The sequence below is a fragment of the Eumetopias jubatus genome, unplaced genomic scaffold (assembly GCF_037043125.1).
Source record: "Eumetopias jubatus isolate StellerSeaLion01/CBP00866 unplaced genomic scaffold, mEumJub1_p1.0 scaffold_4, whole genome shotgun sequence".
Taxonomy (NCBI): Eukaryota; Metazoa; Chordata; class Mammalia; order Carnivora; family Otariidae; genus Eumetopias; species Eumetopias jubatus.
Genome location: NW_028274810.1, coordinates 65,331,272 through 65,349,617, shown reverse-complemented (window position 1 = coordinate 65,349,617; position 18,346 = coordinate 65,331,272). Strand labels below are relative to the sequence as shown.

General features: G+C 51.1%; 1 protein-coding gene across 2 annotated transcripts; it reads right to left on the bottom strand.

The window, feature by feature from the left end:
• Positions 1 to 3,519: 3,519 nt before the first annotated feature.
• On the bottom strand, positions 3,520 to 17,901 carry CC2D1B (coiled-coil and C2 domain containing 1B). Of its 2 annotated transcripts, XM_028106745.2 has the most exons (25): positions 17,772 to 17,901; positions 16,113 to 16,199; positions 14,158 to 14,302; positions 13,069 to 13,172; positions 12,532 to 12,690; positions 11,982 to 12,107; positions 11,648 to 11,807; positions 11,266 to 11,447; positions 11,014 to 11,089; positions 10,796 to 10,906; positions 10,584 to 10,714; positions 10,286 to 10,358; positions 9,949 to 10,079; positions 9,420 to 9,537; positions 9,163 to 9,335; positions 8,636 to 8,761; positions 8,072 to 8,130; positions 7,859 to 7,975; positions 7,409 to 7,482; positions 7,218 to 7,276; positions 6,932 to 6,983; positions 6,461 to 6,560; positions 6,206 to 6,296; positions 4,856 to 4,985; positions 3,520 to 4,593 (listed from the first exon to the last, which is right to left on the bottom strand). In XM_028106745.2, the coding sequence occupies exons 2-24, from the start codon at positions 16,176 to 16,178 to the stop codon at positions 4,857 to 4,859; spliced, it is 2,562 nt and encodes an 853-aa protein (XP_027962546.1). In that variant the 5' UTR covers positions 16,179 to 16,199; positions 17,772 to 17,901; the 3' UTR covers positions 3,520 to 4,593; position 4,856. The 2 variants fall into 2 exon arrangements, with proteins under 2 accessions (XP_027962546.1, XP_027962547.1); XM_028106746.2 differs by lacking the exons at positions 13,069 to 13,172; positions 14,158 to 14,302.
• Positions 17,902 to 18,346: the final 445 nt, after the last annotated feature.

The window sequence follows — 18,346 nt, the reverse complement described above, 5'->3', positions numbered from 1 at the left end:
AGGATCTGCCCGAGTGAATGGCAGGTATTGAATTGGGTCTTTCTGTGAAAACTGACAGAATACACTCAAAGCATTTTTAGTTCTACACTAGAGGTATTTAAAAAGACATTTTATTGAGAAATAATTTAAACTTCCAGGAAAATTGCAAATACAAAAAAAACCTATGTACACTTTACTTGGATTCACCTATTGTTCACATACTAATATTGCCTCATTTGCTTTAGCTTTCTCTCTCCATAAAAAGATTAAGGCACTTGAGAGTAAGTTGCATATATCATAGTTCTATACTCGTAAATAATGTTTAATTCCTAAAAATGATGTTCTCTTGCATAACTGCAACTTCAGTCAATTTAATATTAATAGGATTCTTGAACCTAGCATCTGTCCAGTCATGTCCTTCAGAGCATTTTCCCTCCAGTAAAGCTTCCAGCCTAGGATCAGACTCAGCGGGTAGCTGTCCTGACTCACCTTTATGTCATCAATATTTTTGGTGAGTATAGGTTTTCCCACCCTATTTTTTAATACAAAGTGCCTCATTTTGTGCTTTCTCATAATTATAATCAGTTTATTCATTCTTAGCAGTTATACTTGGTCATCTGTAAGCAAAAGCCCTTCTTTCCTATTTATTCATTTAATTTTCATTGTGGACTCATGGATCACTTTTTGACAAAGTAGCTCTAATTCATTATTTTGGTGCTCAAATGGTCTCAGCTTTGGCCAGAGAGCCCCTTCGAGCTAGCTTCTGCATCCTTGTGATGTGCTCCTACCGTTTTCTTTCTGAACACTTCCTTTTCTGGCCTAAGAACATGTTCCCAGCTCATCTTGTTTACCCTGCCTCAGCTTTCGAATCAGCCATGGTTTTAGTGGGAGCAGTATTAGAAACCAAGATTTGGTTTACCCTTGATAGATGTAATATATGTGATCATTCTCTTTTGTTAAAAATTTCCTTTAGTCACAGACCAAATGGATTTCACAACTCAGCTGGAAAAATACTGGTCTAGGTAGGGCACCTCCCTTGTCACTGCCATCTTCTCGAAGCCCTGGCCAAGTGGGAGTCAGTCCATCTGCACTAAAAGCATAGCTCCAAGAATCCCCTAGAAGTTAATGCAGACCTCTGGGACAGTTGAGTCTGCTCTCCAGCGGCTAGAGTTGGGCTTAGCACTTGGCAATCACAGGCTGTGGAACTACAACAGACGGCAGTTTTTCCAAATGGAGACTCAAGAGACCTGGGCTTGTGCATGTGTTTAGCTAAGTTCATCCCTCTTCCGGGGTGGTGGGGATCCATTCTAGTCTTTGTTGATGGTAGCTGCAGAGATCTGTGATTGTGACCTTTCCCATAGACTCAGAGGTACTCAGAACTTCTAAGGGAAAGAAAAGTAGATGCCCACAGCACACCAACTTGTAAAGACTGAACCCCGGAACCACCACCCACCAAACCTGACAGAAATAGTAAACACTTAATAGGGGCATGTGTTTGGGGTGTAATGTCCAGTATGGTCTACCTGGATCTTAGAAGTTTAGAGCTTATTTTCCTATATGAGTTTATCTTCATGCTCAGTACATTTTGCAATTGTATCTATTTCTTCTGGATCAGTGCAAGCTTTTGAGTTCTACCAAGGACAAGCTCTGGCCCTGCATAGTCAAGTCCATTCTCAACTGTATAAAATATCCTTTGTTTAGTAAAATCATCTTGTGGAGTTGAGCATAAAGTAACCAAAGCTGGTTTACTTTTTTCCCTTGTTCTATGTTTCTATATATTGTATACTGTAAGAATGATATAAAGTGGAGGGCTGAAACCCCGCATTTCTAAATAAGTGAAATATTTCTAGAACATAAAGTTGAGATATAGAGATCCTTATAAAGAAAATAATTGCCATTCTGGTAGCTTACTAAATTTTTTAAAAATATGGATTGAATTCTTATAAAATGTTAGGCAATGTAGGTTCTCCATGTATTTTTATCAATACTTTCTGAGCACCTACTGGTCTCCAGGGCTATAGAAATATGGGACTTTGCCCTGTAAGTACCCATCTGGTGTCTCCCCTCATCCACTGTGGTTCCTGAATGCTGGTGGGCCCAAACTTTCCAAATGAACTGACTTCTATCATAAAACTATCCCCTGGGGACTAATTTATGCATCTGATGTGTTTCGGTCATCAGGCAATCTGCTGACCATTGTTTCTATAATATGTTTTTGGTAGTGGTTTCTATTTTAATTATGTAATGAGATTTTTAGGGAATGAATATGTGGCCAGAAGGGCTTTAGAGTAGAGCAGGAATGATAATGCCCATTTTAGAGCCTGGGAAGCTGAGGCTCTAAGAGGGAAGTATCTGTCTGTGATAGAGCTGGACCAGATGCAAGCTCCCTGGCTCTACCAGTTTCAGCCCCACAGTTTCATCAGGAGCAATCTTAAGGGACAAGATCTTTTAGGAGCTACCCACAAATGTTTAGGAAACATTCTCAGAATTTGGAAGTAACAATGTGGGTTTCACAATGGTGCTGTAAGAAAGGAAAATGACTGTTAAAAGTCACAAAATATTTTGCCCTTTTAGTAAGATATATTTCTAAGAAAAGATAAATTTCTCCCGTATTTTATTCAGTTTACAAATTCTGAAGAACGTATGTCTTGCACTAGATTGAAGAAAGAATTTAAAATGTAGTTATTTGGCTTGTGACCTGTTCCCAGTTGCCCATGAGTCACAGATCTCTGATGTCTGGTTGCTGCATTAGGACAGATCTTAGGACAAGGAGGCTGGGCAGGCTCCTCCCACTAGATGTGACCCCTGCATGCTTTGGCTGCAACAAAGGCCTTTCAAGAATCTGTTTCCAAGTCCAGTGGGTGGCCTTTGTCTTGCCTTTCTCAGCCTGGAGGTTCTGTTTTCCAAAAGGAAAGGGTAGTAAACAGACTGAAGTTGAACACGTTGTGAAGGGAAATCTTGGAGGCACAGAAAACTATCAAAATTGGAATAGGGCATTTCCAGTAGAGGTCTGAGTTTAAAAACTCCTAAGGCTGGTTGGAACCTCTGAGGATAATCACAGCTGGTCCTCTTAGTAATAAGCATGGGGTGGGGTGTAAACCCTCAGGGGAAGACTAGGTTGGGGCAGGAACCCTCCTGACCCACCTCCCTTTGCTCTAGGCTACCTTATAGAGGCTAATTAACAACCTCCTTTTCATCCTAGATTACTGCTTGTTTGACACACAGATATGACTGCAATTAAGTGTTAGCTCTCCTATCTGTGGAAATTTTGGTAGTTGTAAGTAAAACTGGCCAGAAAACATTTAGAAAAAAAGTCATTTGTCATTCCTGTTCTGTTACCCACGGACAGCTCTGCTCTTGAGGGCAGGAAGCATGGTCCAGCCCTATCCTGGAAAGACACAGAAAGCTCAATCCCTGAGCTGTGCTTATGCAGTACTATAGTGACCAATAAACTGAATGTATATGCTTCACTCATAGCCTTTAAAAAATCTTGAGGAATGCTTTGTTGAACCTAATGCTTCAAAAAAGGAAAAGAAAAAAAAATGTTAAAAGTTTATTTCTAAGAAATGTAGAATATTGCCGTTTTGAATATTAAATCTCAGTCTATTGTAACTACAAATCCCTCCATGGTCTCCATCCATTCAGAAAAAGCCAAAGGAGAATTTCTTGGGAAGGAACTAGGAATTTCTCTAGGTGATCAGCAGAAGACATAAGACTTCCCCTTGCCCTTTCGCAAAAGCAGAGCCGTGGCAGTGGTTTCTGTCCATTAACAGATATTACTGCCACTCTGGCTTTTAAAAGTGACAGGGAACAGGGCTTTTATTCAGGAGTTTGGTAGTTACTCTGCATATGGAGTGTAAAGCCCCGCTAATAAATTAGATCTAGTTTCTTAAATAAAAACGGCTACATAAAATTACATATTTATATATATTTTTTTCTTCCAGTTAACAGTCATTTAGTCTTAGGTGCATGGACCAAACCCGAGATACAACCTTGCCCTTACTTCCCAGCACACATTCCTGAACGGAGCTTCCCTCCTCCACTGAGAGCTTCGGGAAGCAGGGAGGCTAGTGCAGCAGCAGTGAGGAACCAAGGCACAGGCACAGCTGGGGTAAGCTGAGTTGTGTGGGATAGGCTGCCACTGACGAAGTGGAGTCACGGAACCGTGCCCCCACCTTATGCGGGGGTGGGGGGTCCCGATCACCCTCAAGTTCTCCCATCCCTTAGTTAAATCTTTTAAAGGCACATCCAGAAATGTTGCAACTGGGGGCTGGGGTAAGCTACACACAGTTGCTACACAAGGGTTAAGGGGCTGGAAGACTCCATGGCACAGAGCAATGAGGCTATCTTTGCCTCCGCCCAGCAGGAGAGGGAGGCAGTGGAAGGGGAGGGGACTCCTGGAATCCAGCCTGCTTTGGTGGAGGCCCAGAGAGGGACCAGGCAACAGGAAAGACCAGGGCTGTGTGGTCATAATGCACATACTTCACAGATCTTTGGTGCTTGTGTAGCAGCATCTTCCTTACGTACAAAGGCTTCTGTGGCCAACAAAGCTGGGAAAAGTATGCTCCTGCACACAGTCGCTGGCCTGTTTCCTCTCCCAATACCGACTGTCTCCTGCACAAGGGCACAAAGCATATGTAGTAAGTCTGAACTGCAGTGAATATGCAAAGAGAGTTTAGAAAAGATTTCCTGCAGACAGCCTCGAGATCTCCAGTTCTCTTGAGGATCATGAGAAACTCAGTCTGAGCCCTACCCAAGTTTTGCCTCTCGGTTGTCCATACAGACAAGAAAAATCCTAGGTTTTCTCCCTAGATAGTAAGGGAATACTGGAAGAATCTCTGAGGGCAGAAGTTCAAGGACCCAAGCAGCTGCCCACCTTACAGGCCCCTGGGCTCCAGGACCAGCCAGTTCTCAGTGACCATCTGCACATCCTGGCCACTCAGAGGCTCCCGCAGCCTCACCTTCAACTCCAGCTTGCCCCCAGTGGGCTTCCTTCCATCCAGGACCTGTGAAGACCACAGAAAGAAAGAAATGATAACTGAGAGGGAGCAGGGGCTGGGAGCAGACAGCTCCCTAGGCTCACAGGTCAAGAAAGGAAGGCGCTTAAGTGTCCTGCAGTGTCGACACAGGAGTCTCCATTTCATGACAACCCTGCACTCCTGCTTTTTGGTGGTTTTAGGTTAAGTCCTACAAAAAGTAACACGTAAATCCGAGTAAGGATCAATACTCTGAAGTGGAGATGAGAAACCCAGAGCTCTGCCCAGTTTCCCCATGGCACCTCCTGGAAAAAACGCTCTGGCTTCAAGCTACAGCCTGAAAACCACTAGGCCCAAGGCCGTCCTTCACAGATGCCCAGAAAGAAGTGAATGGTAAACTTACACAGCCACTATGTGGCAAGGCTAGAACTGGAACCCAAGAGTTTCTTTGCACCCACTACACTGCTTCCCTCCTTCGAGGCAGGAGCCTAGGCAGCTAGAGCACAAAGCAGTGCTACAGGCTCAAGAAGCCTGCCCACCCGCCTGCAGTGGGGCCAATATGGAGCAGGCCCTGCGTAAGAACATCTCCCCCAAGACAGGCAGGGAGTGGGGGCAGGCACGTGTAGTGGGAAAAGCCCCAGCCTACAAAGGCATCAGCAAGGAGCTGGGCCAAGGCCTGCCAGGGGCACGATACATGTGCTTATGGAACACCCTTCTTGCTGGACCCTTGTTTCCTCACCTGTCAGAGATAAGCTCTCAGAGCCCCTGCCTGTGAAATTCACAGTAAGTTCACAGAAGTTTATGGAGCTGTCCGGAGCCAATTCCTAAGCACAGACCAGCTGCATTCTGGGGGCTCCCCAATCTGGAGCCACTTACAAGCTTCATGCCGGGAGCTTGTTCTAGGTCATCATGCTGCTAGACAATTGCCCCAACCACAACTCTGCCCCCCACCCCACAAAACCTGGGAATGTGCGCATGCCAAGTTGACAGCCATGATCAGACCCCTCAAAAGTCCACCATCCGTGGGAACTTAGGTGACTCAGAGTGTTGTGACTCACTGCTCCCTGTCCAGTGATGCTATGGAATCTTCTCAGACCCTGTCAATCTCTTCATTTGTGGAATGGGAGTAGCACCTAGTCTACAGCACATTTATGGATGTCTCATAATGAATGGGCACCACAAACCTACAACAGGGACTGCTGTTCAATGAATGCTGGCTCTTGCCAAGTCTTATGGTTTGCCCATCCTACCTCCACAATCTCTCTGATCTCACACTCATTCTCCAGCCGCTCCAGCTTCAGGTGGGCTGTGCCAACCAGCTTGTCACTTCTGAAGAAGGACCTGGGGAACCAAGAATCAGCAGAGGATTGGACCGGGAAGAGCAGGGAGGGTAGAACTGAGCCGGCTGGGCCCACTGCAGGAAAACTGAGGAGCAGTGGGGGCAGAAACAGAAGCTATTCCTTCCTCCCAGCCCATCTTGGTGGTGTAACTGACCAAGGCCTCACCCTTTGTGGAAGATTTCAAACTTGATTCCTTTGCTTTGGATCACCCTTCTGAAGCCCCGGTGGTTTCGGTTGATGTTTAGTTTGAAGAGCTGATCAAATTCTGCAAGAACGGGAGGAGACAAGAAGTGGCTTGGGCTCCCAGGGATTTCCTGAGGAAGTGGAAACCAGCCCACAGCTGGCCTCCTCCTCTCTCTCTCTCTCTCTCTCTCTCTCTCTCTCTGCCTGCAATTCAGAGTGACTGCCACCAGAGGGTGGTAGAGGTTCTAGGTCCTGGCCTTGGAAGTCCACACAATTTTTGTGTTCTTTCTTGCTATGGGGCCCGAGACAAGTCCCTCTACCTCTCTGAGCCTCAGTTTCCCCAACTGCCTTACCTCCCAAGTTGAGTTAACCAATTGATAACAGACCTGAAAGCACTCTGAAAACAAAAGTGCTGCATACATAGAGTGAGCGGGAGGAGAAAGCGGTCCTCACCTGGAGAGTTTGTGTTCTTCACCACAGCTGTTTTGCTCTTTTGAGCCTGGTCCTAAAGCAGTAAAATGGGAGAAGTCAGAATAGCTTGAAAAAAGAGCTCTATAGGGCGAAGAGCTCTAGGCTAAGTCAGTGTTGAGGGATGTGACTGCCCCCTGTAGGGAATGCACCCAAGGGTCTTCAAACCCCTCCCAGTAGCCAGACCTCCCAGGGAATGCAGAGAAATTGAGCACAGGGTCCTGGAATGGAAGATGGGGTTCAGGGGATCCTACCTCTACCTGAACCTCACCGAGTTAGGGTAGTGGAACTCAAACCGCACAAAAGCATCCAAGTCATCAGGAGTCACCCCTGTGAAGGAGAAAGGGGATCCAGGGTCAGAAGGAGGAGCCAGAAGCCCAATTCCTGGAGCCACTGCCTTTCTATTGGCCAGGAGTGAAGTGTGTGGGCAAGAGCCTGGAGTAGACAAGGCCCTAGGACTACCTGAAGGGGCCGGGAGGTTCATTCCCCGGACAATGATCAGATGCATTTCTGTGCTGTTGAGTTCTGAAAAGATCCTACAGCCAAGAAACAAGGAGAAAGAACAAAGTGAAGGAGAATAGTGGGAAAAGTTCCCCTCTTCCAGTGGCTGCTTGCCTGCCTGGCTCGCTGGGAGGCGGTCAGGAGAGTAGGCCCCGGGAAACAAAGCTTGTCTGGGCGAGCGGTGGGTGAGCTGGTACACAGACCTCAGCCCTACGTGACCCCCAGGCCAGAGTTCCTTCCACAGCCACCGCAGCTCTGAGCTGCTCCCAGGCAGGCAACCACAGCCCACTCCTCCCCAACCCCAATGCCTATGGCAGGGCCAAGCCTGGGAAGCCTCACTAAAAGGGCCTAAGTCACCAGTGTCTTCTCCTATCCCTGCATGGAGCCACTGTTTCCCTTAGGCTTTGGCACCTCACAGTCTGGAATGTCTTCAACTCAAAGTGATGGCTGGGAGGGTCAAGGCCCTGGGCCTGGGCCAGCTGCAGGATCTCAAGCTGCTTCTTGCGGTCCTGAGCGAGATTCTCAAACCTGACAGGGATGGGTGGGCACATCAGCATGGCAGGGCTCGTTTTTTTATTTTCTCCTCCCCATCCAGTAAGCCCCAGCCACAGGTCTGGCATTTACCTGGTAGTCTCAGCCACATTGCCCTGGTGCATGAACTGCTTGGAGAACAGCAGACACTTCTGAAAATAAGGACCCGGAGTGACTCCAGAGCCCACAGCAGGGCTGTCGAGGTTGGCATTTTGAGGCCTGACTTCTGAAAGCTCCGACCTTCTTCTGTAGCCTCACCCCCCCACCCCCAACACATACTCCAAGGCCACTGTTCCCAAGCTCCATCACACTTTTCTGCCTAAGTTTTTGCTGTTTTCTTTCCTGAGGACAGCTATTCCCCAAAATTCACTTAGGTTTTGAGAGAAGAACAGGAGTTTGCTAACAGTAACACCACTTCAGAAGCAGACTTAAAAACAGCAGTTCGGACAGATAACACACGTACAGAAATATACACACACATCCATCTCCCTTCGCACTTCTTTCTTGCTCCCATCTTCAAAGTACTTTCCCCACGGTCACAAACGCTAAGTAGAAGAGCTGGAATTTGAATCCAGGCCTCTTTGACCTGAGCCCCACACCTTTCCCAGAAGGGGCTGTGGGCACAGAAAGGGGAAGACAGACAAGCAGTCCACTGACCTCATGTTGCTCCAGAAGCATTTTTTGTAGCTGGGCATACACCTCCTCAGCCTTCTGGGAGAGTCGCAGGTCCTCATGGTGAATGAGGATGAAGTCACCCTCCTCATCCGTCAAGGGTGAAGGCACCTGCCCAGGTCACAAGGCCCCTCAGGGGCCCCAAGAGTCAGATTATTCCTCTACTGAGCCTAACAAATGCAGAATCCAAACTAAATGTTTCTTCAGTGTCTGCTAACCTCCAGTGATGGGAACTCACTGCCTCCTGTTCTCTCCCGGGCTGCCGCAATGCTCTGCTTCCCACTAGCCTTGCCCTGCCTTGTCACTTGACCACAGGCAGCCCACCTGGCCTTCCCTGGGCTCTCTTGGGGCCATGGGGTAGAGTGGCATAAGGAACAAACTCTTTCCCAGGCGTCACCCTATCCTAGCTGCATCCCGTCCCCTCCAAGCAGCTACTTTGTCCCCAGCCCTGCCCAGCCTGCCAGTGCCACCTCTGCCTGAGAAGTCCTGCTGCTCAACGAGGTGAGACTCACCTTGGAGAGGTCCACAGGTCGGCCAGCTCGCACCTGGGTGATCTGAGCCTCAAGGCATTTGGCCACCCGCAGATGGGCTTTGGCCTGCTCCAGGTCCTGGCCACGCTTGGCTTGCAGGGCTGCCCGCTGGTACTGCAGTTTCCGTGCCTCTAGCAATACCAGCTGCTCCCGCACTGAAGGATGAGGGACAATGGTTAGAGCCAGGCCTGCCCCTCACTGGAGCCTTCACTCCTCCATCTCTCTTCTCCCCAGCTCACCAGAGGGGCTCAGCGACTCCTTAGAGCTCGAGGCCTTGGATTCAGGCAGGGCCCGGAATGAAGGGACCACAGGCTTCGCTGGCTTCTTGGCCACTGGGGCCTGGGATGGAGGCTCATCCTGCAGGTGCCCAGGAAGCGGTCACAGGGGATCTGTTCCCCACCTGGGCTGGGGCAGCTCCCAGACCTGGGCTCTCTTCCTAACGCTACACTAACTAATCAAATGAATGGCTTCCCCTCATGGGCCCTCGAGAATCACAGAGCTAGAAGCAGCCTCAAAACCTTCCCAGTAGGAAACAGCAGGGTAATGGGAACTGAACCTGGGCCCCGGAGTTAGAAAGATGCTGGTTTGAATCTAGCTCTGCTAACTCCTAGCTGGGTGCACTCGGCCAAGTTTTTTTCTCAGTAAAACAGAAGAAAGCATACCTACCTCACCGGGCTTGTTAGTATGGCCAACAACAGGGTCTGAGTTTATCCCTCATCTGCTATTTTCCCCCCACCAACCCCTGGAGTCTCAGGCCCGCAGCCAAACCTCATCCTCATTTTCCTCTGCCAGGGCTGTCTCCTCCACGGAAGCCAGTTTCTGGACCGCTGCTAGAGTAGCTGCCACTGCATCCTCTTCAGTGCCCGTAGTGGGCTCCAGGCCGGGAATGGGGGGGAATCCTGTGGAAGACAGACATAGCTGGCAGAGGGGCAGGATAGCCTTGGGGAAGTACTAGGCTGCTGTGGGCCTTAGCTGGGTCTTCCTGGCCATGGCTAGGATGGATGGCTTCCACAGAGTAGAGGCAGATATGTGAGAAAACATTTCCCCCTCCTCCCTTCTTGCTCAGAGACCTCCTCATAAAGCCCCTAAGCCAAGCCCCACTCACCTGGAGGAACAGGCAACTCAGCAAAGTCAACTCTCCGTCCTGCCCGGTGTGCTTGAATGGCATCCTGGTATTGCTGCAAGGGATGGAAGGGACTTAACAGTGGGCAGCGGTCTGTAGGCCCCACACAGGGGGAGGAAGACTGAAAGGAGCCCCAAAGGGAAAAAGAGCCCTGGAGGCAGCAGGAACTCCAGAAACAGAGACAGAGGGAGACTCAAAGACCAAGGCTCGCTAAAGCAACAGAGCAGCCGGCCAGGGAGACAGGCTGACATGGGGCAGGGGCGGTCAGCTGCGGGCCCACCTTGGCAATGCGCTCATGTCTCCGCGCCTTACGTTCGTCCCCACTGCCCCGGGCCTGGATGCCTGCCTCACGGTACTTGTTCAGTCTCTGCTGCAGGGCATCCAGCACCGTCTGTGGCTCAGCAGGGACCACTTGAAAGAAGAAAAGAGATGGCATCAGTTCTGCTGCCTCTCCCCAGGTCCCCACGCCATGGTCCCACTATCCCATCCTACCTGGGGCTGCTGGAGTGTCGGAGGCCATCACTGGCTGCACTCGCTCCACTGCTGGGGGTACAACTGAGGGTGCTGTGAGAGCCTCGGAAGCCTGTGGAAGGGGCTTCAGATCTGGGGACCCAGAGGAGAGGTAGAGGTGGAGGTGCTTGGCCAGTCCCGGCCCTGAAACTCCCCAATCTAAGCCTGAGCAGGCCCCACCCCACCGTCCCCATACTGACCCTCTGGTGCCGGGGGCATGGCACTCAGGTCCACAGGCTGCCCCTTCTCCAGGGCCTCCAGGACTGCACCAAACCTCTACAGTAGGAAAAGCAGGTGTGGGCATAAGCCAGGGAACCCCTGCGCTGAAAAAACTCCCCGCCTCAGACCAGTCTCACTCAAGCTCTGTCTACATGTGTGACCTTGAGCGGGTCACTGCCCCTGTCTGTGAAACAAGGGACTGGACACAGGGCCTCCAAGTCAGATGTCCATACCTTCCCAATCCTCATGAGCTCTCGGGCACGGTCTAGGTCTCCAGCCCGCTTGGCATTCAGGGCAGCCAATTTGTACTCTCTCTGTCGAGCCAACAACAGGGCCTGCGGGTCTGGGTCTGAATCGGGTGTGGCAGAAATGCCAGGACTGCCCAAGAGGCTTGTCTCCTGCTGGGAGGGCTTGTCTATTAAGAAACAAAAAGCCCGCAAAAGGGGCAAGAGGGTCAAAGAAGATGGTGCACACCTTGGGTTCCCAGTGCCTACAGGTCTGATCGGCCTGAGGATCTTTCAGGGCAGGTGCAACGGACAGTGTGGCAGGATGGGGAGGCAGGCCATGGGCTCGGACTTTGGAGATGAGAACAGGGCTTGGAATGTCTCCAGATACCTGGCTCCATGGCGAAGGGAGCCGGAGCATCTGCCTCAGGGTTCTTGTCAGTTGTTTCCTGGGGGGCCGGCTGTCTCTTGCCCAAGGCCACTGGAGGTGGAATCTCATCCTCACTGATCTTCCTGCCTTTCCTCACAGCAGCCAGCTGACCCTCCAGAGTCTGAGGGAGAGAACCAGAAGCCCAGCCCCCATCTCAGCCTGAACCCTACTTGAAGACAGGCCAGGAATCCTTCACCTTCACAAGGCTAGTGGGGAAGCCTCCCCTCTTGCTGCTTTACCCACTGCCCTCAGCCCCACTCTTCCCAGCCCTGCTCTCTGGCTAGGCCCAACCCACCTTCAGGCCACGCTCACAGCGCCTGGCTTTGGCTGCTTCACCTGCCTCCTTGGCACTGGCTGCAGCCTCCCGGTAGTTGTGGATCCGATCCTCCAGTAGAGCCTGCAGCCCCCGAGGCCCTCCAGCCTGTAGATACTTCAGTTCAGGGCATGGCCACTCCAGGGCCAGCTAGGCCCTTGCTGCTCCCTCCCTGCAAGGAAGCTGCCCCAGAAAATGGAGCTCTTGGGTTCAAGGAGAAGGAAGAGCCTAAAAGCCTCAAGGTGGGAGGCAAAGACTCACTGGACAGGCCAGAGGCCATGTCAGAGGAAAACACAGAGGCCTAGACAATCTGTGGAGGCCAGGAAATGGCTGTAGGGGGTGGTCTGGGAGAACAGAGAGGCCTTTGAGGCTGGCCAGCCACCAAGCAGTTTCTCATGCTCTGTCTCTGCTTGGGGCAGCTGCGGGAGGAGGACCTGGAAAGGGTTACTGCAGCCTTCCTACACAAGCCATGCTACATGCATATTATACACAGACACGTAGGGGAAGTGCACAGGATCCCTCCAGAACCTACCTGAGCTGCTGGGACTGAAGCTGTTAGTAGATCTGTCTGCCCTGGAACTTCAATGTTTTCCTGTCCCTTCTCCTCTTCAGAGCCACCTGGGTTAGCTGTCTTATCACCATCCAGGGGCCCAGCCTCCTCATCTGCACCCAGGACCTCCTGCAGCTCAGTCTGGGGAGATACAAGTCCCAGGAGCTTGGGAACCTCAGGGCCATACCCATAACAGCATACGAGAATAAAGAACCCTCTCCGCCAGCACTATTTCCCAGCATCAGTCACTGTGCCTACCACTCTGTCCTCTAAACCAAAACACTCCTTTAATCTGACCAAGAAGAGCCTTCAAAACAGTAAAGACTCTAAATCTGAAAATCTCTGCATGCACAGCTCAGACCAGCCATCAAAAGAGACTAGTCTCACACTGTAGTTAGGAAAATGGGCCCAAGAAGGGCCAGGCACTCACTCAACCTCAGAAGACACACAGAGACAAACCCCAGGCCTCCTGCACAGGCTTGATCACAGAGCCCTCAGACACCAGCGTGGCAGACGCACCAGCAAGTCTGCATCCTCCTCCAGCCCTTCCTCCTCCTCCTCCTCCTCCACATCCTGCATACAGTCTGCAGCCAACTTCTCGATGTGGGCCATAGGCAGGGGGGCTGAGGGAAGAGGGTCACAGAGGGTCAGGGCAGTCAGAAAAGGTTCATGAGGAGGGTCTTCAATCCACTGTGCCAGCAAGACACACCCAGATAGAATCCTTCTTCCCTTCCACAGCCAAAGTCCCACCTGGAAAATTCCTACTCTTCCTTTATGACCCAGCTCAGAAAACCCTCAGCTGGGAAAGCTTCCTGGGAATTCGCCCTTCGTGGCATTTTTATTGTTGTAGTTGTTCAAAGACACATCCATCCATTCCCCAACTGCACATTTGGCATATATAAAGATTTTTAACATCCACTGAAGCTTCACAATCATTTTGCAAGATAGGTAATATTATCCCCTTTTTATAGGAGTGAACTGTTAATTTTCGTCACACTGCAATCCTAGTAAGTGGCAGAGCCCAAATTCAAACCCAGGCCCCAACCTAACTCGAAAGAGGGACTGGACTGAGAGAAGTAAGGGCCATGGGTCTCCCAGACCAGTGGATGCCCTTTCGGGTCCTCCCATCGTCCTCATCTCAGGGGCACATGGGATAGGGGGTGGTTCTCACTAGAAGAAAGGGTTAGACCCTCAGACCCTCCCAGGCTGAGGTCTCTGTCTTCTTCCAGGCTAGGGAGGGAGATTCCACGTATTCATTCAACACAATTTCTGTACACTTACTATGTACTCAGTGCAGTCTGTGCTGAGCTCCTCGACTATACTGGGCCTTGGCTACGGCTAAGATAGAGGTGAGTCAGTCTGAAAATCAGACTGCTGACTGTCCATAAAGGGGAGGGGGACAGTCAGAGAAGGAGTGAGCTTCCCATCACACAGGTATATATGAGCAGGGCAAGACAGCCTCTTGGTGGGAGGGCTGCAGAAGGATGGATATCTGAAGGACCAGGTGATCTAACTGGCTCCTCCCAGCCGTGAGGAAAGAACCCTCTCTACCACCTGCCTGAACCCTTCTGGTCCCGGCAACGAGTCAGCCCAGTGCCACAAACTCACCCTGCCCCTTGGGTGTTGGCTTCCTGCCTGCAGCCCCTGCTTCCCCAGTGAGGGCCAGCAGTTCAGCCTCCAGGTCTCCGTCATCTTCAGTCTCCTCCATCCCCAGCAGCATGTCCTCAGGGCTGAACTCCACAAAGAGCCCCAGCTGAGAGCAGGGAAGGGTTCTTAGGAACCACATAATGAAGATCAGTCCCAGAGCCAATCTTAGGCAGTCAGTGGCTCCTTCATTATGTATGAGGCCCAGTGTGCAGACAGGGAAACTGAGGCTTGCAACATTAGCCTTTGGGACAATTATCTCCCTAGTGACTGTGAGGAACCCAGTAAGACTGCATTACCATTATTACTCACAGCTTAAGAGCACCAGCTATCAGGCTCTGTACTTAGCATTCTACATGACTATCTTTGTTAAGTTTCACAATCCTGAGACGTAGGTCCTATTTTTATTTTATTTTATTTTAAATTGTGGTAAAACACATGTAACAGGGTCATCTAGCTGGCTCAGCTGGAAGAGCTTGTAACTCTTTAATCTTGGGGTTGTGAGTTCAAGCCCCACACCGGGTGTAGAGATTACTTAAAAATAAACAAACTCTGAAAAAATAAATAAATAAACTTTGAGGGGCGCCTGGGAGGATCAGTCGGTTAAGCATGTGCCTTCGGCTCAGGTCGTGGTCCCAAGGTCCTGGGATCGAGCCCCCCATCGGGCTCCCTGCTCGGCAGGAAGCCTGCTTCTCCCTCTCCCTGCTGCTCCCCCTGCTTGTGCTCTCTCTCTCTCTGCCAAATAAATAAATAAAATCTTAAAAAAAATAAACTTTAACAAAACAAAACAAGGGGCGCCTGGGTGGCTTGGTTGGTTAAGCGTCTGCGTTCAGCTCAGGTCATGGGCTCAGGTCATGATCTCAGAGTCCTGGGATCAAGCCCCACATCAGGCTCGCTGCTCAGTGGGGAGTCTGCTTCTTCTCCCTCTGCAACACGCCCCACCCCCGGCTTGTGCTCTCTCTCAAATGAATCAGTAAAATCTTAAACAGAAACACACGTAACATAAAAATTACTACCTTAACCATTTTTTAAAAAGTAAGCTCTATGTCCAATATGGGACTTGAACTCCAAGAGTTACATGCTCTACCGACTGAGCCAGCCAGGTGCCCCTCGACTTAACCATTTTTAAGTGTACAGTTCAGTGGCATTAAGTACATTCACACTGTTGTGCCACCACTACCACCATCCACCCGCAGAACTCTTTTCATCTTATTCAACAACCTCCCCATCAACCACCATTCTACTTTCTGTCTCTATGAATTTGACTATTCTAGGAAAAGGTAGCCCTGTTTCTATCTCCGTGTTCAGATGAAACTGAAACAGCCTTGTAAGTGCCAGAACTAGAATTTATAATAAAGGTCTTGTGATTTCAGTCTATGCTCTTTAACCCACAACCTCCCTTACCTCTTTTAAGACAATAAAAATGGACTAAGAAGTTTCAGAACTTAGGCCCAGAAAAAGTAAAAGGAACAGATTAGAGGACAGACTTCTCAGTCTCCCACCCGGGCCACAGCCCTGTGTCCCTAAGCGGTAAAACTCTTCCAGTGGCCACAGTTCTCAAGCCCGGGCATCCTTGGCTGGCAAGCAAAATCATGGCCCTAAATGAGAAACCCATGACAGTGATGACACCCCATCAGAACACCCTAAATTTGGTGGCTCCTGAACCCTCCAGACCACTCATATGGAGATGGCCATGGCAGGAGGATGCCTGGGTTGAAACACAACAGAGTTCAGGCCTCATCTCGCACATGTGGGTAGCAGGGACTAGTCAGAGGGTCTCTAACAGCTCTGCCAACTCCAGGAGGAACTGCTCAAAGCCTCTGGACTAATGGGGAAACCAAACAGGTGACCCAGTTTGCCCAAGCTGTCTAAAGACCCCCCTCAGACTGGCCCAGGAGGGAAGGAGGCTATATCCATACCTGCTTTGCAGCTGCCACACCCTGGCCACTGGCCTGAGGGCCTTTCCGAGGTCTTGGCCCTGGCATCTTGACACCCTAGATACCTGTCTGATGGGGAGGGGAAGAGACTCAGACTGGAGCAGTCTACAAAGCCCCACCCCCAATAGTGCTGCCTGTGGTAGGGTGTGGTTAGTAAACTCCGAAACCAGAGGCAAAAAACAACATTTAACACCAAAGGATGAAATACTGTCTCTGGAATCATAGCAAGCAACATGGGCAATGGAAGGGATGGGGCCCACCTGTTAATGGGTTTAAGTGGAGAGCGTGGACACACAGTAAGAACTTACTGAACTGACTGACCAATTTGGATTAAACCCAAGAGGTTGAGTGAGGGGGAGGGGCATAGGAGGGCGGATTCAGGGACCAGGTGGGTGCAAGACTGGATAGGATTCAGAAAGGCTCTAAACCTGTGTTGTCAAACATGGTAGCCATATGTGACAATTTAACTTTAAACTGAAATCTAAAATCCAGTTCCTCAACTAGTGGCTACCACTGGCCTGCTGAACATTTTCATCACCACACAAAGTTCTATTGGCCTGTTCTGCTCCAGAGAAATCGGGAGTCAGCATTCTGATTCAAAGATCTCACAACCTTTCACAGGACCTACTACGTGAAAGAACCTGTGCCGGGCACTGCAAGAGCAGGAATGAATCTGACATGGTCTCAGCCCTCAAAGAGCATTTATTTACACGGTGGAGGCAGCCTCGGCATTGGACAAAAACCACACAGGGCTGTTCCAGGGGCCCTGGGTCCCCAGGAGCGGCCACTTATCCAGCACAGAGAGAAAAGGCTTCATGGAGAAAGTGATGCTTGTGCTGAGTCATGAAAAAGTTGGGGGTAAGGAAGAGGTACGGAATTCCAGAGGGAACAACCTGATAATGGTTCCGAGGTGAGAAACAGTTTGATCTGCACAAGCTAAAGACCTGGGATTACTGGGGCATGAAGTGTGAGGAAAGAAATAGTACAAGAGAAGCTAAAAATCTGTACAGGGGGCAAAACGGAAAATTCTTTAAGCCTAAAGGACTCTGGGCACGGTCCTGAGGGCACAGGACGCGACGGGACCAGGTCGGCGATTCAGAAACCTCCCTCTGGCTGCAGAGGGGAAGAGGTAGGAGAGTGGGGGCTCGAAGCCTTCTCGGTACCGAGCATCTCGCAACGGTCCCCGCGAAGTGGTGAGCGGAGGGGAGCGCGGCGGTGGCGTCGGGGATGGGAGAGAAGCGGATGGATACCCCACTGAGAGGGGTAAAATCAACAGGGCTCTGAGGTTAACTGGCTGTGGGTGCACGGAAGGGGGCGCTCAGGGTGACTCCAGCCGGCAGAGTTCGCTGACTTAGGTGAATGGCCGGCCGTCACCTGAGCCGGGGGCTCGGAATGAGCGGACACGGAGAAGAGACGAGGTCAGTCAGACAGGTCGAGTTTGCGGCTCCGGGGCATCGGGCTGGGAGCGTCGGAGCTGGGCCCGGACTCGGGAGAGAAGAGGACAGCGGGAAGGCTCAGGGGAGGCGAAGCCGAGGGACCCCACTCCCGCGCGGCAGAACGCGCCGCCCTGCCCTGCCCCAGCGCCTACACCTCCCCCGCAGCCCGTATTTCCCCTCGCCGGGGGGTGGGTACGCTGCATACCTCACGCCGGATCCGAAACCAGTCTGGGCCTGATCCCGCCCGGCACCACCCAGGGCTCCCGCGGCCCCCGGGCGGCAGCGGCAGCGGCGGCGGCTGCTGCGACCGTGACAGGAAGCGACCCTGCGGGAGACTGCTCGCGCCCCAACACGTGACTCTACGGCTTGTAAGACGCGCACTCCGCATGCGCAAAACGAGGTGGGCGTGGCGTCCCAACAGGTGACTCGAAGGGTGAGCTTTTCAGCGCGCAGGCGCCTTTGCGCAGGTAGCGCGACGCTCGCGGAGAGGGTAGTTGGGCGGTTTGGGGGTGTGCCGCTGCTGGCGCAAATGCAGTAGGTGCATCCCCTGTCCCTGCATTTACAACTAACCCGCCAAGCTTCCTCCCGTAATCCCAGTACGATACTCCTGGGCTCACACTCGCCCCGCCCCCTCGGCGTGGGGGCGGGCCTGGCGTAGGCTCCGCCCCAGAGGAGGGGCTTACTTGTTTTTTCCCCTTCATCGAGATTTTCTTCGTAATTGAGCCTAGAGAAATGAGAGTGGGGCGCACCATTTCTTTCTTATTCATTCAGCAACTGAAT

What these genes read in the sequence shown, in the direction of transcription:
- CC2D1B (XM_028106745.2), bottom strand. Translation starts at nt 16,178, where the DNA reads ATGCCAGGGCCAAGACCTCGGAAAGGCCCTCAGGCCAGTGGCCAGGGT. An exon ending in GCTGTGAGCGTGGCCTGAAG is followed by an intron (nt 11,808 to 11,981) that starts GTGGGTTGGGCC and finishes TCTCTCCCTCAG; the next exon opens with ACTCTGGAGGGTCAGCTGGC. An exon ending in AATGTGGCTGAGACTACCAG is followed by an intron (nt 7,976 to 8,071) that starts GTAAATGCCAGA and finishes CATCCCTGTCAG; the next exon opens with GTTTGAGAATCTCGCTCAGG.